This window comes from Equus caballus, chromosome 17 (assembly GCF_041296265.1).
Source record: "Equus caballus isolate H_3958 breed thoroughbred chromosome 17, TB-T2T, whole genome shotgun sequence".
NCBI lineage: Eukaryota > Metazoa > Chordata > Mammalia > Perissodactyla > Equidae > Equus > Equus caballus.
Window position 1 is genome coordinate 28598891 of NC_091700.1, and position 25553 is coordinate 28624443.

The window sequence follows — 25553 nt, forward strand, 5'->3', positions numbered from 1 at the left end:
CCTTCTCTGGGCAACCTACTGTAATGGTGAATGTGTTACCTGGGAATGTCATATAGACATTCTTTCAGACATTCTTGGAGTTTTATAGTGTATACATTAAAAACTAAAGATGTAATTCAAGATAAGAAAATTCTTGTCTTAAGTGAAAGAAATTCACATAACTCTTGGATATGTGTATATTTTTCACTCACTCTTGATGCAGATAACAGAATCAGAATTGCTTTTACTTTTATTTATTAATTTTATTAGCTCAAGTCCGGAACATTTCTAAATCCTGGTCAAATGCACTGGGGGAAGGTATAGCATTGCCTGTTTTAAAAAAAGTTTTATTGAGGTATAATTGACATATAATAAATTGCATATATTTAAAATGTACAATTTGATTAGTTTTGACATATGCATACACCTAGGAATCCATCACCCCCAACATTTCATCATGCCCCTTAGTAATCCCTCCCTCCTATCCCTCTACCCCATCACCAGGCAACCACTGATCTGCTCTCTGTCACTGTAGTTAGTTTACATTTTCTAGAATTTTATATAAATAGAATCACACAGTATGCACACTTTCTGGTCTGGCTTCTTTCACTCGGCATGATTATTTTGAGATTCACCCATGTTGTAGCATGCATCAATAATCATCTTTGTGTGGATAAATAGTATTCTATTCTATAGATATACCACGGTTTATCCATTCACTTCTTACTGCAAGTCTTTTTCCAGTATTGGTTATTATAGGTAAAACTACCGTGAATGTTAATGTACAAGTCCTTGTGTGAGCATATGCCTTTATAGCTCTTGGGTAAGTACCTAGGAATAGAATGGCTGGATCATATGGTATATGTATGTTGGTATAGGTATGTTTAGATTTTTCAGAAACTGCTAAAATTTTTCCAAAACAAGTTTTACCACTTTACATTCCCACCAACAGTGTATGTAAATTCCAATTCCTCCACATTTTCCCCAATACTTAGTATGGTCAGTCTTTTTAAATTTTAGCCATTCTGCTCTTTCCCTGCCCCAAACAAAACCCCAAACATGTGGAAGAAAACAAAGGCTGGATCTGAGAGCCAAAACCAGCACAATGAAATCTCATGGAGGCAACATAAAGACTTCTGATACATTTCAGAAAGTCAGTTGCCCAGGTCTAGGATTGACAAGGCCTTCCTCATAGCAAGGCGTGTATTGAAGTTTGGGGATTTTGGTTGGTCAAACCATCAGACAGTGAGAAAATATGGCTACTATAAAAGCCAAAGTAATCTTGTGTTGCCTTAATAGATGCATGGTATGTGTATCAAGATTATAACTAGCCTTGTGATTCCCTGGACTGGTCAGCACATCAGAGGTGTTCTGTCCAATTCTTAAGAGCACTTTTGAGAGGGAAATGGGCTAGCCAGAGGCACTTCGCTAAGATGAAGGGTCAAGATGCCACATCAAACATGGAATGATTGAGGAACTTAGAAGAGGCCAGACCTTTTGGGAATCTAAAACAGTAACTCAGGAAAGAGATAATGAATGCTACCACTGGGCAGTGACAGGAGAGGTGTAGAAGAGGACACAGATGAAAAATATTTAAGGGGTAAACATGAAATCACTTGGACAGAGTGATTCCAAGGTTTATAGCTTGAGTCACTGGGTAAACGGTGATGCCATTTTAGTAAGATGAGAAATTCAAGAGCTGCAAGTTTGCAGGAGGCAGTTTTGTGCATGCCGAGTGCCCACCAGCCAATGTTTGGTGTGCAAATAAATGTACAGATCGAGAACACTGCGGAGAAGTTTGGGATGGGGCTTGGACTTAGACGTTGCCGGCGCCCAGGCGGAAGTTGCAGTCATAGGTGAGAACGATTGATGAGTGCCGCTAATGCTCCTGCCATCTCAGGCACCCCAGTCACTTGCCAGCCTGGTTGTAGCAACCCACATTTCTGAGGTTACACTGTCTAGTATTTGGACAAAAAATTTCAAAAGCTTCAATTCTTTTATGAATACAAATTGCAGTTCAATCCTTTAAACAGAAGAATAGGAAGAAGCACTATCAGTCCTTCCTCTCCTAGGCCGGGTGTCTGCGTCATGGGGTAGAATGGAGAGGGACATGTATTTACATCGTGCCCTCTCACCAGAGAGCTCCACCACAAGCCCAGAAAAATGTGCCCTTAAGCCCTACCTTAATCTGAGAAAAGGCCAGGCAGTTACACTGGCATTTTGCTGAGACTTGCAAAAGTGAATAAGGAGGAATGCAAGTGTAAATGAAGTTGGATTTCAAGCCAGTAAGAACTGGTTCTAAAGCTTTTTTTTTAAAGGTACAGTCTGTATGACATTAACGACTTGTGTAAAAGTCTTGCTTCAGCAAGTCCCTGTATCACAGATTCTGGAATAAATAAAGATGATTAAGGAGAAGTGTTTACGTACTGGATCCAGATTTTTTAAAATGTCTTTTACATTTTGTTAGACTTACCAAACTGTTTGAAAAGGCCAGAGTCAGTTTTTTAATACGGATTTTTTTTTAAGTAGGTGTCTTCCATATGTCTAATTTGTGGTGGTGTTTAAAAAATATGTAATAATACCAGTTTATGGTTTTTCCTTCAGTGCCCTATGTTCTAGGATTGCCCAATCTTGTTTTTCCAATGTCTGTATTTTCGTGTGATGTAATGCCGTGGCGTGGATATGGGACTGCTGTACTTGCCATTTTATGGACATTTGGTGTTATGTCACTTCTTAGTGCCTTTACACCAGTTCCCCTCCTCTGCCTTGTGAACTCACTCCTCCTCCTCTGAAAACCCTTCCTTTCCCATCCCCCCTCTGTCAAGAAGAGTTGACCAAGTAGCTTTTTTGTGTCATCTCTGCACAGTGTCCTCTGTGTTGCAATAACTAGTTTGTTATAGGTCTGCTCCTTTCCTAGATGAAGAGGTTCTCGAGAGCAGAGACCTTAGACTTAACACGGTTCCAGACACATAGTAGATGCTCAATAAATGGGGTGGCCAAAGGGGAGGAGCAGAGAAAGAGGGAAGAAAATAGACTTTTAAGGGCCCTTAAAGAATTTGAGTGGAAGGGACCTGAGATGTAGGAGGAAAAATAAGAGATAATAGTGTCATGAAGTCAAGGGAGCAGAGAATTTTAAGAGGGAAAGCTCATCATTTGTGTTACTTGCTATCGAGAGCCAATGAGGTAAGTGCTGGAAGTCTTCATTACATTTTTAGGAACTGAGAAAAGATTTCCTCAGCTGTAAGACACCCTAGATAATACTGGGGGTATTACCAACACCAAGCAGAGGTGTGTTGGCAATAAGAGTTGGTGACCTCTTGGAGAAATGCATCAATGGAGCTGCTTGACATGGTGATATCTATTATTCTCACATTCTATATGATTATTTTTTCCTGGTGGCAAACCTGCTGGATAATGGGTCCTCTCAGTTTAAAAACTGAATAAAGAGTTCACAAATAAGAAATATTTGCAGGATATTCAGTACAGCAGAGTCAGATTGGGTTTCAGAAGTTAATTTGGTGAATTCTAACAGGCCTAAAATCTTCCTGGTGGATCATTTCTTGGAAGGTGATAATGAGAAAGATGGTTACAGATGTAAATTTATACAGTCCTAAACTTCCAGCTTTCTCACAAAAAGCAAAATAATATGGTAATGCTATTTAAAAACTACCAAAAATCACAAGAAAATCATGGCTGCAAAGTGAAGAAGCATCTTTCTATGAAATGTTGGAACACTCTAAGAGAAAGAAGATAATATAAAATGTTCATGAGATGGTAACATCATTTAATATAAAATACACTTCTTGAAGGATAGGAAATTAGAATAATTCAAAGGAGATTAATATAGTGGAGTTTTAGGATAATGTTTTAGACCTTTAAAACATAGTGGTTCTTAAAAAGTATAGGAATAGAAAATGTCCAATTATATATTTAAAATTACTTAATTATGCTGTAAGTCTTCAGATTCCTCAGCCCAGGGCCCAATATCATCATTCTTTTGGCTGTCTGAAAAAAAAGCAAATTCCACTTTTGGCTGTTACTTTTATGAAGAGGGAGGGGTGGACTTAACATTACAAGCTATGAATATTCTCATTTAGACCAAACCAAGCTAAATTTTCTGTGGTTGATTATCATTCATGTTGTCAGCCAATTGAAACATTTTGAGAGGAAAGTTTACTTTTTTATGTTCACAGATTTAACTCTACTTTTAAATAAATACTGTCTTTTATTTTCATTGCCCTAATATTTTAATAATGGCAAATTTAGGTTTGTTCCCGCTTCTCTCTTTAAGGAAATATATTAAATAAGCTAGATTCATATCTATTTATATTCCCTATGAGGGGAAAATGAATTGGGTGGGAGAGGGATTAATTTGAGCATATCAGGAAAACTTGTGCCCTCTCTGACATCATATAAGTTTTAGAGGACCCAGAGATTAAGGGTACCTCTACAGTAGGGTAGGGGTTCTTTTTCCCTAATTATAATTTAAATTTCAGGAAAATATAATACTTAAGTGCATTTTGATATGAAAAGCCTCAATATAGATACTCTATTATTAAAACAAAAATCTGAATTCTGCTTTTTCTCCGTTTCATTCAATGAATCTTAAAGACCTACCGACAGCTCAGTTACATGAGGCAGACCTAGTTAAGTCAGCTGGACTCCTCCTCAATCATACAGTGGATGCAGTAGGAATCTGCTTAAAACCAAGAATTGTTTTAGGAAAATACAGAAAGCTTTTCCATTCCTTTTTGATTTCATCTACGTTTAATAATGCAGCATGGTGGTGTGATTTAAAGCACGGACTTGAACCTGGGCTTTGGAGTCAGGTAAAACCTATGTTCAAATCTTCACCCCGCCAATTCCTAGATGTTTGACTCAGTACCTCTGTGTGCTCATCTATAGAACAGGGTGATTAGAAAGAATCCATGAGATAATGCATATCAAAGGCTTAGCAAAGAACCTGACCCTTATTAAGCTTGTAATAAATGACAGCTATTATTATAATGCATTTCAGATGCATATGTACTTAACACTGTGCTTCCAGCCTCTTAAAAACAAAGGCAAAATTATATATGTACATCATGCAGCTGTACCTGTTGCCCACTGTGTGTGATAAAACCTTTCTTCAGAGACTCCCATTTCTCCTCATATACACTCTTATTTGGGCCCATGATGATACTGTGAAAGAAACAGTCACTAAAAAGCTCAGCCTTCTGATCATCTCTTCTGTCACTATATATCTCCCTGTTAGCATCCAATATTTTGTACCCTAGGACTCTACCCTGCTGTGTATTTTGAAACTTAAACACTGACCTTAAGATTTTGGTTATGAAAGGTTTTTTTCTATTATTAAATCATTATCTCAAACTTTAAAAAAACACTTTCTATTTCTTTCCTAGAAAAAAATGTATTTTTATTAAGGTAAGAGAGATTCAAGCAGTCTCATAGGCTTTTAAAAACAGTTTTGAACAAACCACTCATTGTTTTGAAGCTTATGGTACATTTCAATGTCACACAATAGTTCTGAGTCTTGTGAGGAAAATGGTGTAGGTATTTCTCAGAATTAGTGAAATAAGTTAATAATCTAATATGTAAATACAATTGCTGGGTTATAGTTATAATTGCTGGATTATAATGACAACCCTAACTGGGACATACTTGTTTAAGAAAATGCTTTTCTGTTCGGAAAATCTGTTGTAGTTTGAAGACCTATTGGTCAAGGGGCATAAGGACTGTAGAGAATGAAATGTCTCTTAGTGTGGAAGTGTATCCTAAATTAGGTAAAGAGACCCAACTCTTAAATTTTAACAAATAGTAAAACCTACTTGGCATCCAGGAAGCCAAAGTAAACAGTGATTTCTGAAACAACCCCTAAATCATTGATAATGTTATGTATCTACTGATTCCAGGCACTGGAAAGAGAAAAGGCAGATCTTATCTTCTTTATCTTCTGACTCACACTGCAGCCAGACAGAACACAAGAGGTGTGAGTGCGAGTGTATGTGGGGGAGGGGAGGAGGGGAAAGAGAGAGAGAGCGAGGACACAGAGGACACAGCCCAGGGGCATGGCTGGAGAGGATAAATTAGAGAGTTATGATTTCTGCCCAGTCAGTTAAAGAAAAGAGTACAGAACATTTCCACATAAATAGAGCAAGGGAGAAGAGAACAAAGGACACAAAAATGCATAATCTAGAAAAGAAAGGAAATATGTGACATGTCACACAGGAATCGAGTAAATGCTGCTTTTCTCAGACCACCAAACCCGCTGACCATTTTAGTTGAAAGCAAGGGAGAATGCCAGAAGGGTAACACGTTTACTTTTTATTTGTTGAGCGGAGGCCGTCATCACTTCTAAGGTCATGGCCCGTTTGCCAGACCTCTGACTCCTCGGGCCACCAGACAGCTGAACTTGTAGAGAAGCCATCTGTCAGGTAGAGCACAGGATGGAAGGGGTGGGTCTGGGAGCAGTGCTAAGTTCCCGGCACTGCTGCTTGACACACACCCACAGTGGGTTCCTTCCTGATCATCACCAACCATCTCTCATCTCCTTCTTCCAGCCAACTTCCAGTTGGCTGCCTGCCAAATGAGGAATTTATTAAAGATGGATGTTTGTTCTGTGTGTGTAACTTGAAACAAAAAGATAGGAAGGAATGTGAAAATGTTTCCTGAAAACTTTTTTAAGTCTATAAGACTTTGGGAATTTATAAGAAAAATTAGGCTTGCAATTTGCGTCGGTATTCTCTACGTGGTGAGTTGTGCTTGCTTTATGGCATTGCACCAATAAACAGAAGTTTCACACGGAAACCATTACACTCCTTCTATTACTGTCTCCAAGAGCATGGGACCATGCGCCACATCTGTTCAAATTCCCAGTCTTCTGCACCTAATGATTTTTTGGATCTCTCCTCCCCTGTGCTATTAGCTGTTGAAAGGAGGGGCTACTTAGTAATTCTACACCTGTTCACGTCCACGCCTATCAACTTGCTAAGCCTCCCAAACAAGTGAAGAGTAAAGCATGAGAACATCTGAATCTGGGGAGGAGACGGCTGGCTGTGGCTGCCTCTGGGTTTGGCTTTTGAAAAAGATTTTTGTTGAAACTCTCTAATGTATCTCCTGCAATGGCAGTTGATGACAGCAATTTATATTCCAGGACGAAGAACAAACTAAATTCATCTCAAAATGATTACAAATCATCAAGACGGAGCAGTCTGCCGCCTGAACTACTTGTAGGAAATGACATTAGAGGAAGACATCAAAGAAACATTAAAAACTTGGAACCCGTTCACCTGAGGCGCCCGAAAAAGAGACCATCCATAATTCCAGGTAGGAATTGTTTAAATTTATGCCTGCCAGTTAAAAATAACACAAGGACTATATTTCATTTGTTACAATCAGATGTGTTACATTTAAAATTAACTTGGGACAAGTGTAAGAGCTTAAAGTAGCCAAATAAACATATTTGAATGTAAAAATGGAATGGTTTTTCGATCTGAAACTACCCCATCTTCTTTCTTTTATTTTCTTTCTTTATTGTAACATCTTTAGGGGTCTGTAAATAGGCAGCTATTTTATTACTTGTCAGGGACAGCAGGATCGTGAAACTGCTTTGCTTGCAGTCCTCAAGAATTCCATGCTGCATTTCATTCTCTGGCATATTCTCTTTATTTTGCTAGATTATTGGATTGTTGAGTGAAGCTGATGTTTGTGTGCACCAGAAATTAACACCATTAAATACTCGAATGCATGCTTCAAATTCCTGTCTTGCATCAGAGCCTAAAACCATTTGTAGTAAAGGGCTCAATTAAACAATGTGGATGGTGAAATGTATTAGAGCACAGAAGACTCATGGATTTCAGTCGTGATGAAGGGTCTCTGATGTCTGCTTTAGATGTCCGTGCCCGGATATTACAGAGGTGTAGACCATATAAGATGCCCATGACAGGGAGCCCTAACTGAGAGATCACTGGAGAGTGATCACTGGCGAGGATAAATTATTTAGTCAACTTGATTTCAATACTATTTGCATTGGAATTTCCTGGAGAAACTGGCAGTGGCCTTTTTGTTGTGATTGATTGATTTATTAGAGTGTTTAGAGATGATAGATTAGACCCAACTGCTGAGGCTGACTCTATGATGATAGAAAACAAAAAAATAATTCAATCAAGTTTTACTTCATAAAAATGAAATTGACTCCCCCTAACAGCTGAGTCTTTATACCGCTTTAGGAAGTAGCCAGGAGATGATCTAGAAATATGTAGACTCAAGGCCAAAAGTGGAAAATTACATTTCTAAAGGAAGCTGTTGTTTTCATGAATTTCTTCTTGGTTTAGTGATGTTGGCCTGGGGTCAAACCCCTCGGCAGAAAAAAGCAAAGCCCAGATAGAATGGGCCACAGGTGTAAGTGTGCGAGTAGAGACCTCTCTACCAGGGTCTGCAGTTGACAGGTTAAAGAGTTACCGCCCAAAGTTTGAACAACACCGGCTATTTGATTTCTAAATTCTTTTCGACTAAACCACAACTCCATTGTCATGCGGGTTACACTAACTTTTTTTTTTTTACGATGGATGACTTAGAAACGCACTGGGCTGCAAATCCCACCACAGCCCCTAAACGTCACCTGAAAACAGAAAGGTGCATAGATTGTGATTACCATTCTCATTTTATGCTGCTGTGTAGTTGCACATAAAGAGCAGATATAGTAGTTGTGGGACCTGAGAGCCGGAGAAATTAAGGTACATTTCAAAATTAATAACTCGAAAAGCTAGGGCTCAGACGTGGGTCTTTTGACTCTGGCATTGAAGCTGTTTCCGCTCTATTACACTGCATTCTGTTGTCAACTGTCGTTATCATTTGTCTGATGACATTCAAGACTTGAGGACATGTCGGTATTCCAATATGCATTGCCTCTGACCCTTACATAGGCACAGAAAACTATACTTCACCTCCAATCTCATGTTTTCAGACCTGTGAATGACTGACTGGTTGATCAGTTCATTCATTCATTCGTGAAATATTCATTTAGTTGTTGCACTGTGTTAGGGACACACCTTCAAGAATCTAGCTACATATTACCCTTCTGTTCTTATCACCTATTTCTCCTATAAGGGCCATCTCACACTGCAGAGAGTTATCTACCCAAAATGCAAATCTGTTTGTCTCATTTCCTTGCTTAAAACTCTCCAGTGGTTACCACTCTCTTAGGATAAAGTCCAAACTCCTTAATGCGAGATAGAAGAGTCTATATCATCTGGCCACTGCTCCTGTCTGCAGCCTCATCTCTTAGCACACCTGCCCCTTGCATTCCAACAAACTCAGGCAGCTTTAGATCCCCGCGGCCCGTTGCTCTTCTAGGGTAGGTGCTGGGTACACTACCTGCATAGTTTCACCTAATAATTCCTACCTTAGCTTCAGGTGTCAGCCTGACATCCCTTCTTCTCAGAAGTTTTCCTGACCCCCGCATCTGGGTTGGGTCCATTCTGTGTCCTTCTTATAACACCTGGACTTTTCCCTATCACGGTACTTATCACACTGTATTGTAATTGTCTGTTTACTTGTCTGTATCTCCCACTAACCAGTGAGCCAGGGACCATATTAGTCTTGTTAACCATTGTATCCCTAGTACCTATCACAATGCCTGGCACATAGTATGCACTCAATAAATATTTATTCACTTGACTCAAATTGTACTGAACTGAATTAACTGTTGGTGTACCTTGTATGCTCTGCCTGCTTCCAGACTCTATTCATGCCATTCTCCCTCTTCTCCCAAAAAGCACACACACGCACCCACTCCTGCGTTCCTGTTATGCCCTTTCTTCCATTCTCCACCTGGGCTTCAAGGCCCAATTCAAGTCTTCTATCTTCTGCAATCACTCAGTCTTCCACTGCTGGCCTCTTTGAATTCTCCTTTATGCCTACCACCACCTTGGGCTGAGTACTGCATAAAGTTATAAAAAGAGTGCTTCCTGGGATTATGTTCAGTTTTCTTAGATTGTGAATGGGTTTAGTGATCACTTTGACACTTTGTGGTGACTATTAAGTTTTTGTTTTTATAGAAACTCTTTGAAAACAGGGCCTATATCTTATACGTCCTTGAATGGCCCAATTGTCTAGAAGAAAGAATTGCATGTAATAGGTGTTCATCAATGTGATGGTTAATTAATTTGCTGTGAAGCTGTGACTATCCTTTGGGGCCTGTTTCTGCCTCTAGAAAAGAACTAGTTTGCAGATAGAGACTGTCAAAGGAGAAGGTCCCTATACTGACTTTCATCGCTGTAAGAATTCCTGGTGGGGGAAAAAATGCAGGTATCCCTTGTCTCAGCATGTAATTCATTCATTGAAAAATGTGCTAGATTCTACTATATGCCAGGAACTATTCTAGACCTTGGGAAGAGAGCAAAAAACTAAGACAGTTTCTGATCTAGGCTGATGGGAAAGAATTTTCCTAGTAGGGTGCCTTGCCTATTGTACAACTCAGTAAATAACTCTTGAATAAAGGAATGAAGGAGCACCATACTCACAGCAATGAATCTTAAAAAAGAAAATCAATATATCTTAAAAGCATATTTATATAGAAACATCAAAAACTAACACTTTTTCTTCCCTTAAAGAAGGCTCATCAGTAGAATGCTAGTTTGAGTTGCTTGGTTGAGGTTCTACAGCCTTGGGTCTCACCAGGCCAGGCATTAAGAGTGTAGGTCTCTAGCAAGCAGCTAGCCTGGTTTCCCCCTCCTCCTGAAAGAACCCCCAGCAGCTCCCTAGCAGTGGGCTTAGCTCAGTTAAAGAAAGCAAAGGGAAGAGAGAAGTGGTCCTGATGCATTACCACACCCATAGGCACGTCTGATTAAGGAGCATCCCGTCCTGCACCTGGAAGGAATTGGGGCTCAGGTGCCAGGTGTACTGGGTTGTTCATCCAGCATCTCACGCAAACAAGTTGGTCAGTTTAATCAGCTAGTTCTTAATATATCCTACTGGTTTTACAGTCCTCTGCTGTGAAAAGCAAGGAGCCATCTGCCTTCAGGAAACAGGCAGGTCCATGTACTTCCCTGTTGCTTAATCAGAGGATGAGCATGCTGAGGGCTGCTCAGGGCCAGGAGGAGCAGGGAGCGCTGGTCAGGACTCACATGGTGGATACACCAGCATGTAGGCTAACCTCGATTCTCACTTTTAACTCAATTCTGTTCAAAAGGCATTTTTTTTTAAATCCACAATCTAAAAATAAGTTATTTAGAATCATTTTTATAATCAAACATATTTCTAAAGTAAAAGTGCTTTCTTCTTTTTCTTGCTGCATGCAGGTTTTTATTGGAAACACAAGGTAGTCTTTAGAACAATGGCAACTGGATGCATTCTGGCCTCCTTAGGGTGGCCAGAAGGAGTCTGTGAGGATGGGCAGTTGGGTTTGGGTTGCCTCCTGGGAGCCTGCTTATCAGAGGCACAGTGAAAAACACTGTAATTAAGCGTGCCTCCTCAAGTGTTATGTTCCCTGTTAGAATTCTGTCGTTCTGGAACCCTGCTGCCTTTGATGACATTTCAGCAGGGCCTTCAAGGGACATGGAGAACTTAATCAGGACCTCCTTAAAGACGTGCTATAAAAAGAGTACTTCCAGGGGCCGGCCCTGTGATGTAGTGGTTGAGTTCTGCACGCTCTGCTTCGGTGGCACAGGGTTTGTGGGTTCGGATCCCAGTGCAGACCTGCACACTGCTCATCAAGCTATGCTGTGGTGGTGTCCCACATACAAAGTGGAGGAAGATTGGCACAGATGTTAGCTCAGGGACAATTTTCCTCACCAAAAAAAATGAGAACTTTCTGGGATGGTGTTTAGTTGCCGTAGGTTGTGAATAGGTTCAGTGGTTCCACTTTGTGATGCCAGGAACCATTTCTGTACACCTTGGTATTTCCCACAACACCCACCACAGAGCTTTGCATATGGTAGGTGCTTAAGAGGTGTTGAAATAGTCAGGCAAGGTAGAAGACGTGCAAGAATAAATGTGTCATGACCACTCTGTGGGCACACCCCTGCCCATCTGGTCCTGTAACTACCTTCAACAGCCACTTCCAAAGCCAGCCGTGCTCAGGGGCCAAAGCAAAGGGGGCCTCAAAGGCAAGAGTTTGAACCTCTCCTCTCATGACAGGATTTTAGCCAAAGAATTTCACAAAGTAACTACCCACCTCACAGCTGGGTTCAGGTTCTCATCCCCATCCCAGTAAATGAGTAACCCAGGACAAGTCACTTGATCTCTCAGAACCTGTTTCTTCATCTGTGAAATGGGAATGAAAACACCAGTTTCAAGGGTGTGTTAAACTCAAATGAGATGATGCATGACTATGAAATGATGTGCGACTGGAATTGACTGTGGCCTCTTGTTCTTTGGTGCTGTTAAAAGTTTTGTTTTCATAATTAGGACTTTTTCTTCTAATGGGTGGGTAGTGGGTATAATTATAATACTTTTGCAAATCTTCATGGTTTGAAAGTTATCCAGAGTTGTTAATCGGACCCTCTGCTAATGTAAATTCTGTATAATGAGACACCACTGAAAGACCCATTAATTTTAATTTTCTCATAAAAAGAGGATGACCTGGAAGCTCTTCGTAATATAAATATCCATGTGTTTTCTCAACATGAATCATTAAACTTGAGAGTATTGTCGTGGAAAGCCTCTGAAAATTGTTCGGTGTTAGAAACATCAATGTCTGTGTCTTATAAACTTACTGTAGCCTTGCTGTGTTTGATATTTTTGCCTAATTTTGTCTGTTTAAGGCCTTGCTTTTGGAAATTTGGCCCTTAAGCTTTTCTTTGAACTAAAACTTCGAATAGGAAGGTAATTGGTTTGCACTTGTGGTTTTTAGAAATAGCTTATTTATAAGGTTATAAATGAATTCACTACTTGAAATTAGTCTTTTTAAATATTAGGAGTGTTTAGGCTTTTGAAAGTCAACATTTAACATTTTGATTTAAAATATTTATCGCATTTCTTGCTCAAAAATACTGATGCAACAGAAACTGAGGTAGCCTGTTTACTTAAATAATTGAATTTATTGGACAAGTTTAGTCAAGGGGATGAAATTTTTGTTCTTGTTTTGCTTTGTTTTCATTTCTAAAAAGAAATAAAAAGAAACTTTTAATGAGGACATTAGTGATAACCCTGTTACTTTTAAGGAAAACAAAAATGCTGAAACTAGAATACTTATTTGTATAATTTATAAGTAAGGGGAGATATGTTTGGCCTTTATGCAGGGACCAATGGTGAGCCCAGGTTAAGCAGAAGGTTTAGATTTATGGCTTGACTTCAGGCTTTTCTCTTTGTCATAAAAAAAATAAAAATACAGGCTTCTGAATTCAAGACCTACTGTATAGGTATATTGAGAAGTGGCTTAAACACTCCTGTTTCAAAAGCAGTTCATTTCCATTTGTTGAGCTATAACAGATGTATAACTTTAGAGGTTTGAGAGCTCCTACACAGCTTTTCTTCCCATTCTTAAATAATGCTTTAAATATGTATTCACATCCAGATTATGAAAAGATTATATATTTTTCCATTCACATAATTTGATATTTACTCAATATACTTTAGTGGTGATTTTTAATTGTTTGATAAATAATGTACTTTAAACAAATATTTTTGGGGGAAATGACCATCCAGTTACTCAATTACGCAAGAAATGACCATACCCCAACGTTCTTTTGGGAATGTTTGCCTTCAAAATTTAGGTAGAATACTTCCAGCTTTTCTTTAAAATATAGAAAAATACACATCTGGGAGTAGGGGCTTACAAAATGAGATTAAATGGGTAGTCATTTTTAGATGACATGCATATAAAAATTCTCATTACAAAATTGTCAGCGTATTTTTCAGTCACAGTCTTAAAACCCTTCCACCCTGAGTGGGGTATGAGTTATTTTTTTGTGTGCTGAACAACTGATTGTCAGATGTACCTTTGAACATCCTGGGAGTTCAGAGCACAGAGAGGGAGGAACCACAAAGATGGTGTGTGCTTTTGTCACTGAACCAGATTTACCGATGGTGCTCCCTCAGCTATCAAATAGCCCACTGCTCTCCCGCCCTGATACTTAAGAAAGACTAACATTATCTTAATGGATAATCAGTACTGGATGACGCTGTAGAGTAACTATGGGCAAGTGAGATACAATTTAAAGAAACATTTCTTAGTTTTAAGTGTTGAAATAGGTGCCCAAGTGTAAATGGAAGATATACATAAGAAAGACTATAACGTCTATTCAACAAAAATCTAAACTATCTTGCAGCTGTCTATTAGGTACAAAACACTGTGAAAGGACTGGTTGATAGTTAAGACATTGATACACAGTAATTTGTTCTCATATCTAATTTTCTAGTGGGAGAGCAGAGTGCGTTAATTTGGGCATTCAAGCTTCTCTGGCAACCAATATTTAAGTCTCCCTGTTGTGTCAGCTAAAGGCAGTACTGACACCATGTCATCTGGCACAGAAGCCCTAATTGGCAATGAAGCATCTCCCTACCGGAAAGTCCCAGGGGGCCTTAATTGTCCTCCTCATCAGGGTTTCTTTGCTGGGGGGTTATTACTTTTTGTAATTCGTACCTCTTTTCTGCACCCTTTAAAAAACAGCTAGGTGGGAAAGGGTTATAAGTAGAATGTCCCTCCCCAAGGCCCAGCTCATGAGGGGTTTTCAGTCTTTTGAGATTTTTGAACTGCTGTATAACTAAGGGAATATTAGCTTATAACTTAGGGCATTAGTTTTCAATCAACTGCACAAATGTGAATTATTGGAGGACAGTTTTCAGAATCCACAGGCACGGGCCCTGGAGATTTGATTTAGTAAGTCTTGGCTGGGAGCAGGCTTCTAACTACATCGTGAAATTTTCTAACAGCATTGTGAAAATTTCCCCCAAATGGAATATTTATCTCATCCGCTAGTCGAGCACAACTGACTTAAAGGAAGTGGAAAAGATCCTCAAAGATCAAAGTTATTCTTAAACTATTCCATGTTTCATACGCAGGAAGCAGCGAGCAGCTATTCATGGCAGGCCCCCATCCCTGCCCCTTGTTGTCCAGACCCCTCCCCTGAACACACCCAGCCACCCCCACCCTCAAAGGTCAATGTGTTCTTGGGCAGGAGGAGAACCTGTCTTTTCTCTCCTAATGGCACCTGGATTTGAGTTCCATTAAATATAGACTTCCTTCTGGTTCCCGTTTATAATCTCTCAAGGTAGAAAGGCAGAATGCAGAGGCCTAGACTACCCATCTCCAGGTCTTTTTTCTAACCCCTGATCACAACCATAGGATGAAACCCTAGGACTCTCCCTGACACCTCTTGACCAACTTTTTAAAGGGTAACAATATGCTATGGACTGAATGTTTGTGTCCCCCAAAAGTTCATATGTTGAAGCCACAATCTCCAATTGGTTGGTATTTGGAGATGGGTGCTTTGGCAGGCAATTAGGTCGTGAGAGTGGAGCCCTCATTAATAGGATTAGTGCCCTTATAAGAAGAGACTCAAGAGAGTTGATCTCTCTTTCTCTCTGACATGTAGGGACACAGCAAGAAGGTGGTCATCTACAAACCAGAAGAGGGCCCTCACCAAACATCGACTCAGCTAGCCCCTTGATCTTAGATTTCCCAGCTTCCAGAACTGTGAGAAATAAGTGTTTACTGTCTAAGCTACTGAGTCTATGACAATTTACTGTAGCAGCCTAAACTGCCTAAGCCACAATGCTTGTTAGAAGCAGTCAACTGGATGAATGAGAAACATTTTAAGTCCTTAAAAATAAAAGCTCTCAAACAATACAAGTAATATTGTAAAATATAGAAACGTCCAATGAATAAAAGTTGATGAATATCATACATGATACTTAGTGCTGCGCAGAAATTTCATTATTCAGAAATAGGATAAACCGTAACTACTTATTTTCTTTTGTTATTGAATCACATCCATCCGAAATAAACAGCAGTTGAGCAACTTCTCAAAAGAAATATTGCCAAATTTAATTACTTTTAATAAAGTTGCCACAAACCACTACAGAATTATTTAAATTGAAAGAAATGCAGTTTTGGAAAATTGTAAACATCCCAAAGTTATAGCCTTACACTTTGTCTTAATTTCTGCTAAATTAGAAAGGGCTTTGTGGTTTCAGATAGACCCATGCTGTTCAGTCCTTCTGCAACAAAAAGTAGGTGACTAAAATCTGCGTGCTGAACCATGCTTAACTAATATTTATAATGATAGAAGCCATTTTATTGGCAATAAATCAGCTTCTGATTTCCACACCGGACACTCCCACGTGCACAAACATGGATGCGCAGGGAGAAAGGAAGTGGTCCAGAATGCTATCCCTCACAGACAACCTAGAACGGAAATGCAAAATCTGCATCAATTGGGTGCTCGTAGGGGTGAGGAAGGACAGAGAAAATCGTCGATCAGGAATTTGTCTAACATGCTCAGCAGAAGGAACTTAAAGAAAAAACAAGTAAAAAGAAAATAATGTAACACTCACATCCACAGTCACCTCCCACAGCAGGGAATATGTAAGGCAGTTTTTATTTTATTTTGAAAATTTTACTGCTATGGACAAGGCAGATGACTTGCAGCTATGGAACTGGGTTTCGTGCTTGGCTGTGGGAAGTCCGGAAGCTCCCTAAATGCCACCTAGATGGTTAAGAGGGAAGGCAGGAGCAGCGTAATCATTGTTTATTTGATAAGTAATGGTTCCCTCTTTAAAAGGTTCTTTAAAGTTTCCAAGCATTGAAAATAATGATGAGTTAACACAAGAATGAATAAGGTGAGATGGAAGAGTAGAGGGTTTCTGTTTCATCCTCTCCCCCAAACAGCTACAACGGGTTATTTATCTCTACCCAACCAATGCCTCTGGGGGATTTATAGGAAAGTGGAGCGGGGGGGGGGGGGGGGGGAAGGAGTCAATTGGCTTCTCTTTGCTGTCTTATATTAGAGTGGTATATTTTTGGTCTTGCTGTTCTTTTAATCAACGATAGGGCATCATAGAAAACTTAAGGCATTTCCTTAAAAGTTTAATTCTTAATTCCCTACTAATTATTAATCTTACAGCTATGCCTTCATGTCCTGGCGATTTGCTGTTTTTTTCAGAGCTCAAACTGCAAAAAGTGCTTGGTGGTTGTGCTGTCGAAGAACCTAGACAAGAAAATAAGTCACTTGGGAGTGAGCACCATGGAGAATCAGAATCATTGAATTGTGGATCTGAGAGAATTCTTAGAGAGCTTCTCATTCAATGCACTCATTCAGATGATGAAATACAGACCTATACAGTCATCTTACATTGAGGGTCTCCCGCTTCCCAGTCTAATCCCCACGAGGTCATCACAGAAACCTAGTTTAAGAACCTCTGGGGTCATTTTTGTGTACAAAGAAAGTGAGGATAAAATGACACCCACAGCTTTCCTTTCCACAGGGTCCCAGAGGCAAGCAGTCCTTGCACCAACGTGTGTTTATTCCACCTCTACATGCCCACCATTCTGTACCGGTACTGTGGGAGGGTGGGGGTGGGTACAGGTGAGGTTGGAAGATTTAAAAAGGACATGTCAGTCACAGTTGGGGAGACACTCAACTTGGGGGGGTGAGCCTAGCCTAGTGCACAGCATCAAGATCTCAGCGGGTTTTATTTTTCATTCTGTCCTTAAGAGAGAAAAAATCAGTTTCTGTGACAAAAGCAATCAAGTGAGAGAGAGGGAATTTCAGTTTAAGGTAACTTTAGTTCAAGGGAGCACACAGGGAACGTGATTCTCCTCCGAGATCTGATCCAGGGGAAACCTGGACCCTGTAGAAACAGTTTCTTTTGGGGGAAAAGGCCTAGGGCTATGTTCCTTTTGAGAGGTGAAAGTCTGCTAAATTTTCATTGACCTCACAGACTGAGATTTGTTGTTATTCCCACGTCACAGTGAGGAAACTGAGGCACGTGGAAAATAATCTGTTAAATGTTAAGTGAGCAAATTTGAGACAGGATAAGATTTCACAACTTCTCAATTTCAAGCTCTCTCTCCTTCACCAAATATTCTCTGAAGCTTATTCCATTCTCATATTCAAAAAGTTATAACCCAAAGCAGCTTTACAGCATATATTTTAGTAATTGAACAAAAAAGTGTGTCTTTTTTTTCCAACGCAGATTATAGCCAAATCCCTATTTAAAAACCAGTTAATAAATCTCTTGATTAAAGGGGCAATGAAGGTAGACAGTAAACCTGGCCTAAATATGCATATAGAACAGCTATGTGCCTGCATCTATCTTTGAAAAGTGAATATTTTGCTCATTTTGGGAAGTGTATTAATTTTTAAGGTTGTCAGGGCTCAATTTAGCTGCTGAAAAGTAGGTCACTCTGTTGTTTTGTGTGATCCTCAGCTTAAAAAGTTGTCTAACAGAACATTCCATACTTCAAAAGGTATATGTAATAAATAATCATTGTTTTGGGAAAAGGAATCTAGAAGAGCTCAAAGCAAATTTTTTTTAAAACCAATTTCTTCTAAGCACAAGATTTGAAAATACAGAATGGTTTTTTGTTTTGTTTTAAAGTAATAGAAGGAAATGAAGATCATATAACCTCATATAACCCAAATATCAGCGGGGAGCACCTTGCTATTAAAATTTCAATAAAGATTGACCCAGTTTCCATGCCAACACCTGTAGAAAGTCCCAGGCCAAACCCCAAGGTTTCTATCACTTTTCAGGGACACGTGTTCTTGTGCTTAAGTTTATGCTTCTGCTGATGTTTTCTTTGTTCTTTTTTGCCATTTATGGATTTTCTCATTGTCATCTTATGCTGTCTCTACTCTGTACTGTGTGGATTCAGAAGTGAAGTTCAACTAACTTCCTTGATTTCCACAAACAAAAACTCAACCATAAAAGCCTCTTTATGTATAGCAAACTCTACTGGATGTCTGGAGAGACCAGGAGAATCTAGGATTTAGATAGTCAATGAGCACAAACAATTTTGACTTAATATTAGATGTCCCTGTACTTTAAATGCCTTAACAGCCACCCTACCATTTGGGATTCCTCAACACTTACTCTACCAGTATTCTTCAGCCTCTGGCCATGTTGGTGACTCCTTTCTCCTTTTCTTCTCCCCTCTATCGTTTCGAATTCCTTTCGACCAGAATGTCGTCAGAATTTAATTTTCTTCTCCCTCTATTGTATAGAGCAATTCTGAGCTTTCCAGCTCCTACTCCCAATCTCTCCTTCAGGCCTATCATTGCATATCCAAAACCAGTCAAGTTGCTCATCAAAATCAAAGGGCCATCTGAGACTACTTCCTCTAAGCCCATGGTCATGATAAGGGTACATGAGAACCATCTGCAAATCTTATAAAAATTAAATTCAGATGCTGGTTCATCAAGTTTTAGATTGGCCTAGGAATATCTGCTTTTAATAATCGTTCTTGATTCTGATGGAGGGCTCTTCAGCTTATTCTTTGAGAAACTCTGTAGTCTAACAAAATTTATCCTCTACAGGAGGCAGTTGGAGTATAGATAGCAGGGTTTTTTTCCTCTCCTTTACGTGTAGAAACATGTGTTCTAAACAAAGCCCTGGAATGACCCCACTATGACTGGAGTTAAACGTGTCCCCATCAGCATATTGCTCAGACCATCTTATAGTGTAAGCCAAAATCACTCTTGTTAGAAGCTCCGTCAGTTAAAACTTTGGTAGACTCATTAGTAGGGGATAAGACTCATATTTCCTGTCTTAAGAGGATTTCTCTTGTCAGAAACATGTTTGTATTCACCTGAACGGGCTCAGTGATCCATGTAGCGAAGTCACATAGAGGACAAAGCTTGCTCTCAGACAACCCAGGGAACTTTGCTTACCATCTTCCAGTGGTGTACAACAGAAGACGGTCTTAAAGAATCAGGAAGTAAGTCCATCTTGGGCTAGCAGACTTCCAACTTATTTTATGTTTTTAATACCCAGAGTAGTTTGTGATAAGTTCACATTAATTTGGGCAGCATTATTCAATGAGGGGAGCTTTGTTTTCAACTCAGTTTACAGTATAACTGTATTGCTTTTGAAAGATAATTTAATAAAAATCAGAAACTTATCAGAGTGTCGTTATAAAGTGTATAAATTATCCATACTATGAATTAATAAATTCTCTTATATAATACATTTTAAATAATTTGTTTGACAAAAATATGTTGCACTTTTCAGGAAGATATCAACTCTGTTGTGTAAAGAAATATATCTGTACCATTCTTCCTATTAAGTTTACTGTCTTTTGTCATTTTTCTGTCATCTTTCTACCTTAATTCTTAGCTCTTCTAATAGAAGAGCTAAGTTTTCTATTTTGTCTCCCTGAAACATTATCCAATGATCTCCGCCCAAAGTGAGTGCTCAGGAGAATGCTTATGCCCCAGCCAGAGCTGTGTTCTGCTCTCCCCTCTTCCATTAGCAGCCTGTGAATCTAGGTAAGTAATTCAGCTACCCCGTATACCCTAAAGTATCCTCTGTAAAGTAGGATAAAAATGGTAGCTGATACCAAGAATCTCTGCTTTTTAAAGATCCCCTCTGGAGTCTAGAACTGCATCCCCAACGTAGTCCTTTCATCCACTGACAGATCTTCTTCTATTAAACATTGAGGTATTCTATAACACCCTGCATTTTCTTTTTGATAGTGCCTCTCTCGCGTTTAAGCCCCTTTCTTTCAGAATCAAGCCTACACTCTTGAATATGGCATTGAAGATCCACGAACCCTCCCATTCTGGCCCCATACTCAGATGGAAGCCTTCGTTCCTGCCTCTGGCCATTCTACATGCTGCTCCAGCCACACCGAACCACTGCCTGCTCTCTGGCCCTGCGGTCCTTTCATTGATGTGGGTCTTGGCACAGGTTCCTCATCTGCCCACCTTGCTTTTCTCTGACTGTCCTATTCTATTTAAAAGCTGAGTCCAAGTGTCACCTTATCTCTCAAACTGTCCCTTATATTCCCACCCCCAGATAATTTAGTTGTACCTCACCTTTGGTTCCATAGGTCTTTGCACATCATGCTATTATGGTATTTAATTCTGTGTATATCTGTTGTTATCACCACGCTCCCTGCCCAGGCTTCAAGCCTTTTTTTTTTTTTTTTGAAGATTGGCACCTGAGCTAACAACTGTTGCCAATCTTCTTTTTTTTTTCTCCTGCTCTTTCTCCCCAAATGCCCCCAATTCATAGTTGTATATTTTAGTTGTGAGTCCTTCTAGTTGTGGCATGTGGGACTCTGCCTCAGCATGGCCTGACAAGCGGTGCCATGTCTGCACCCAGGATCCAGACCAGCGAAACCCTGGGCCGCCGAAGCGGAGCGCAGGAACTTAATCACTCGGTCATGGGGCCAGCCCCTTATCTTCTTTTTTTTTTTCTTTTCTGTCCAAGCCTTTTGAAGGCAGACACTATGTATCCCATGAATGAATGAATAAATGAATGAATGAGTGAATGCTTTGCTTGACTGTCTATCTTAACTGCCTGATCTGTCTTACCCATCAGTAACATACACAAAGCTAAATTATTTCCTAAGAAGCGATAGTCTTAGTATCAGTTTCCCGCAAAAGTAGTTTTCTCTCCTCTCTCCAAATCCCTTATCACCTAGACTCCTGTTATTTTGCTCTTGTCTTAATATATCCCAGTTTGACAGGATTTTTTGCTTATATTACTAGCTACTTTAAATCCTTTGCAGATTTAAGTAAGTGATAAGTATAATACAGTATCCTCTGAGCATCATCTGAGCTAAATAAAATCTTTTTCCATCTAAGGCAACATCATTTTTCCACTTCCCTTTCACCACTTACTGTATCCTGTAAAGCTGATGTCAGCTCTTCCCGTGTCCATCAAGTTGCATAATGTTTTTGAATCAGTGTTCTTTATTAATGTATTTTGTTTCTACATACATGATTGGCTCCAATTATTTAACAATTTCTTTCTGGCTAATACAGATTTACAAAATCAGAACTTTCTAATGCAGTTTACTCTGGCTGGCGTCCTTATGTATTCTGCAATAACAGGGAATATAATTGTGTTTTGTGCAACAATGTAGAAGAGTTAAGTAGAAAGAATGAAAAGAGACTCAACAAAAAGAGATAACCGTAAACTTGTCAGAGAATAAAAGTGAATTTCCTAAAATTGTTAATATATTGAGAAATAGATGCCACTTTTGCATTACATCATCAGGTATAGTCTTATTCCCAAGAAAGCTCATTGAAATGATGGTTCTTTGATGTGTGGAATGGATTGTTTACCTGAAGAAGCAACATAACAAATATCTCAGGAATAACCAGCTTTACAACTAACAGCAAACTCCTCGGGGCAAGGACTTCATATGTTTGGCACAATTACGTTTATTGTACATCAGTGCTGTATAAATATTTAATAACAGTTCCTCCCACACCTATTCCTGGTGAGCCTAGCCTTCCTGATTTGTCATGTCCATAATCATCTATGTATTTCCACATTAGTCATTTGAGGTGTGGTGCCACTTTTAGGCTGGTTTCTCTGGGTTGGTGCCATCTTCTCTAGGCTTGGGGTATGCTCTGGGTAACTGGAATATAGATAATTAGCTATGACTATCAAACAGCACTCTACTTTTTTCTTTCTTTTAAAAATCTCTTCATTTTGAGAGAGAGATGACTTACAGAGTGAGCTATATTTTCTCCTCAAGGTAAAGGTGAAGTAATCACTTTTATTGAAGTTACACTAAGACCTGGGCATTATCATCCAGTCTCTGTGACTGACAGGGTGACTTGGGGTAGCTCACTTTACCTCCCTGGGGGTCAGTTTGCTCATCTGAAGAAGATCCTCCTGGGCTAATCGCAAATGATGTTTCTGGCCCCAAAGTTCTAGTGTACTGCCTGTTTCCAGATGTAGTATTTGTGCTTCTTTACTCAGAAGAAATAAATTAGTTCATTTTTAAGTCTTTCTAGTGAGTGTGAAAAAGGTGCTGCTACTTAAATATCTGCTGTCTGATTTTTTTCTTTAAGAGGAATTTACCCAATATTCATTATATAGAAGAAGAGAGTCATTGTGTCAACAGATTGGAATTCCAAAGTGCATACATAGAGAATAACATGGCTATTTAATTATGTGAATTTTAAGAGGAGAGCAAAGTTTAAAGTGATCAGGAAGAACAAAATCTGTTGTCTCTGGGGACACATACTAGTTGTGTGAACTCTATCTCTTGGTTTCTTTATCAGTAAAATGGGAATCTTATCTTTCTGTTTACCAGAGTAGAAGAAATGAGGTAGTGACTTAAAGGCCCACTGCAGTTCTAGGAGTTTCAGTTGGGAATTTGCTTGTATGAAGATACTGCAGCGGTTCAGTGCTTCAAGTTTTCTGACAGTGGCGGTGCCTTCATCATCCACTCACACCTTCTCTCCTAGCCACTCTCATGACTTTTGCCACAATTTCTGGATGTTTGGCCACATTAGGAGCTGCCATCTTTGCTCATGCAAAATGATTGTTGTTGTTGTTGTTGTTGTTGTTGCAGCAACACTAATCAGCCCAGAGAAGGATTTAATCTGCTGTTTGTTTCCATCAACAGCTTCTTCCAAAGGCCCAAGTTTATCTGCCCAAAGTGAAGTAGTTAAGTCCCCATAAAAATGCTGTGCAAATCCTTTTAGTTTTACTCACCTTGTCTTCCTCTCCTATCTGGGAATTCCCAGTCTGCAGAAGTTCTGTTTGCACACGCTGAGGTTTCCAAGGGTAACTCAGGTAAACTGGAAAAGTTCTTTGAAAGCCCAGGCCAGCATGAGCATCATTTCTACCTGTAGTCACTTTCACTGTCATGAAGTTAAACAATAGTTGAGGGAAGTGAACCCCAGTTAGGTTTTTCTGCAGGAATACAGAGAGCTTGGTTCCACTAATCTTCACAGCTAGGTAACCTTCAATACCTAACAATAACTGATGTGCTTCCCATTACAATGATTTATGCCTATACTCTCATCTTTAAATTGTTAATATTATATATGAATGCATTGATATACCCAGAGGCATATAAGCCATTGACACTGTTTTAAGTGCAATATGTCTTATTTATCCCTCTGAATGCCTTTAAAAATGTATACTTTTTCCAAGGAGTCCCCAAATACTAATTTTGACCTTTATATCATTGACTAGGATCACCTTGCCTAATCCAGTCTTCATTTCTATATTAGTAAATCTGGTAATCTTTATTGTTATGATCATTTTTCCACATTGATCCTCTGCCCTGGCTGTGATTCATAGGAGACTCACACACCAGATCATTCATTCATTCATTCATTCATTCTGCACACACTTTTTGAGTACCTACTACACGCCAGACACTGGACTAGAACTTGCTCATAAGTATTAAAGTCCGCTGATACTATTTCTCCCTTCAACTCTGTCAACAATTGTTTCCCATTTTTAGGAGCTCCGATGTTTGGTGCATATGTAAATGTCATATCTTCTTGGTGAATTGACCTTTTTTATCATCATATAATGCCCTTCTTTGTCTCTTGTAATAGTTTTTGATTTAAAGTTTGTTTTGTCTGATATTAGTATGCCAATCCGGCTCTCTTTGGTTACTATTTGGATGAAATATCTTTTTCCATCCTTTCATTTTCAACCTACTTGTTGATGTCCTTAGATCTAAAGTAAGTGTCTTGTAGAAAGCATATAGTTGGAGCCTATTTTTTTAAATTCGTTATGTCAGTATACATCTTTTCATTGGGGAGTTTAATCCATTTACATATAAAGCAATTACTGATAGGGAAGGACTTACTATTGTGATTTTGTTAATTGTTTCTCTATAAGTCTTATAGCTTTTTGTCCCTTGTCTCCTTCCTTGCTGCTTTCCTTTGTATTTAGTTGGTTTTTGTAGTGACATGTTTTGATGTCCCTCTCATATCCTTTGGTGTATTTTTATTTTTTTTTGAGGAAGATCAGCCCTGAGCTAATGTCTGCCGCCAATCCTCCTCTATTTGCTGAGGAAGACTGGCCCTGAGCTAACATCCGTGCCCGTCTTCCTCTACTTTATATGTGGGACACCTGCCACAGCATGGCTTGCCAAGCGGTGCCGTGTCCCCACCCGGGATCCGAACCGGCGAACCCCAGGTCAATGAAGCGGAACGTGCAAACAACTGCTGCGCCACTGGGCCAGCCCTGTATATATTTTATAGATATTTTCTTTGCGGTTACCATGAGGATTACATAAAGCATCCTAAAGTTGTAACAATCAATTTAAACTGATAACAGCTTAACTTCAATTGTGTACAAAAACTCTACTCATTTACGTCTCTGCCCAACCCCCCAGTTTACATTGTTGATGTCACAAATTGCATCTTGTATACTGTATACCCATTAACATAGATTTATAATTATAGGCACACCTCAGAGATATTGCGGATTTGGTTCCAGACCACCACAATAAAGCAAATATCACAATAAAGCAAGTCACACAAATTTTTTGGTTTCACAGCACATATAAAAGTTATGTTTACACTATATTCCCTATTAAGTGTGCAATAGCATTTTGTATAAAAAACAATGTATGTAATTAAAAAATACTTTATTGCTAAAAAATTCTAACCATCATCTGAGCCTTCAGTGAGTTGTAA

The 25553-nt window shown here is 39.3% G+C and overlaps 1 protein-coding gene across 5 annotated transcripts in view; it reads left to right on the forward strand.

The window, feature by feature from the left end:
• FRY (FRY microtubule binding protein) overlaps nucleotides 1-25553 on the forward strand; it is a 404013-nt gene that overhangs the window by 84265 nt on the left and 294195 nt on the right. For 3 of the 5 annotated variants that reach the window (XM_070239478.1, XM_070239480.1, XM_070239479.1), the window contains exon 2: nucleotides 7133-7305. Coding sequence is in view for 2 of the 5 variants with exons in the window: in XM_005601128.4 (XP_005601185.1) it covers nucleotides 7101-7305 (205 nt within the window). In the remaining 3 variants the exon portion in view is untranslated. Of the gene's footprint in view, nucleotides 1-6970; nucleotides 7306-25553 lie in introns of those variants that run through there. The other 2 variants (XM_005601128.4, XM_070239475.1) reach the window with 1 other exon arrangement.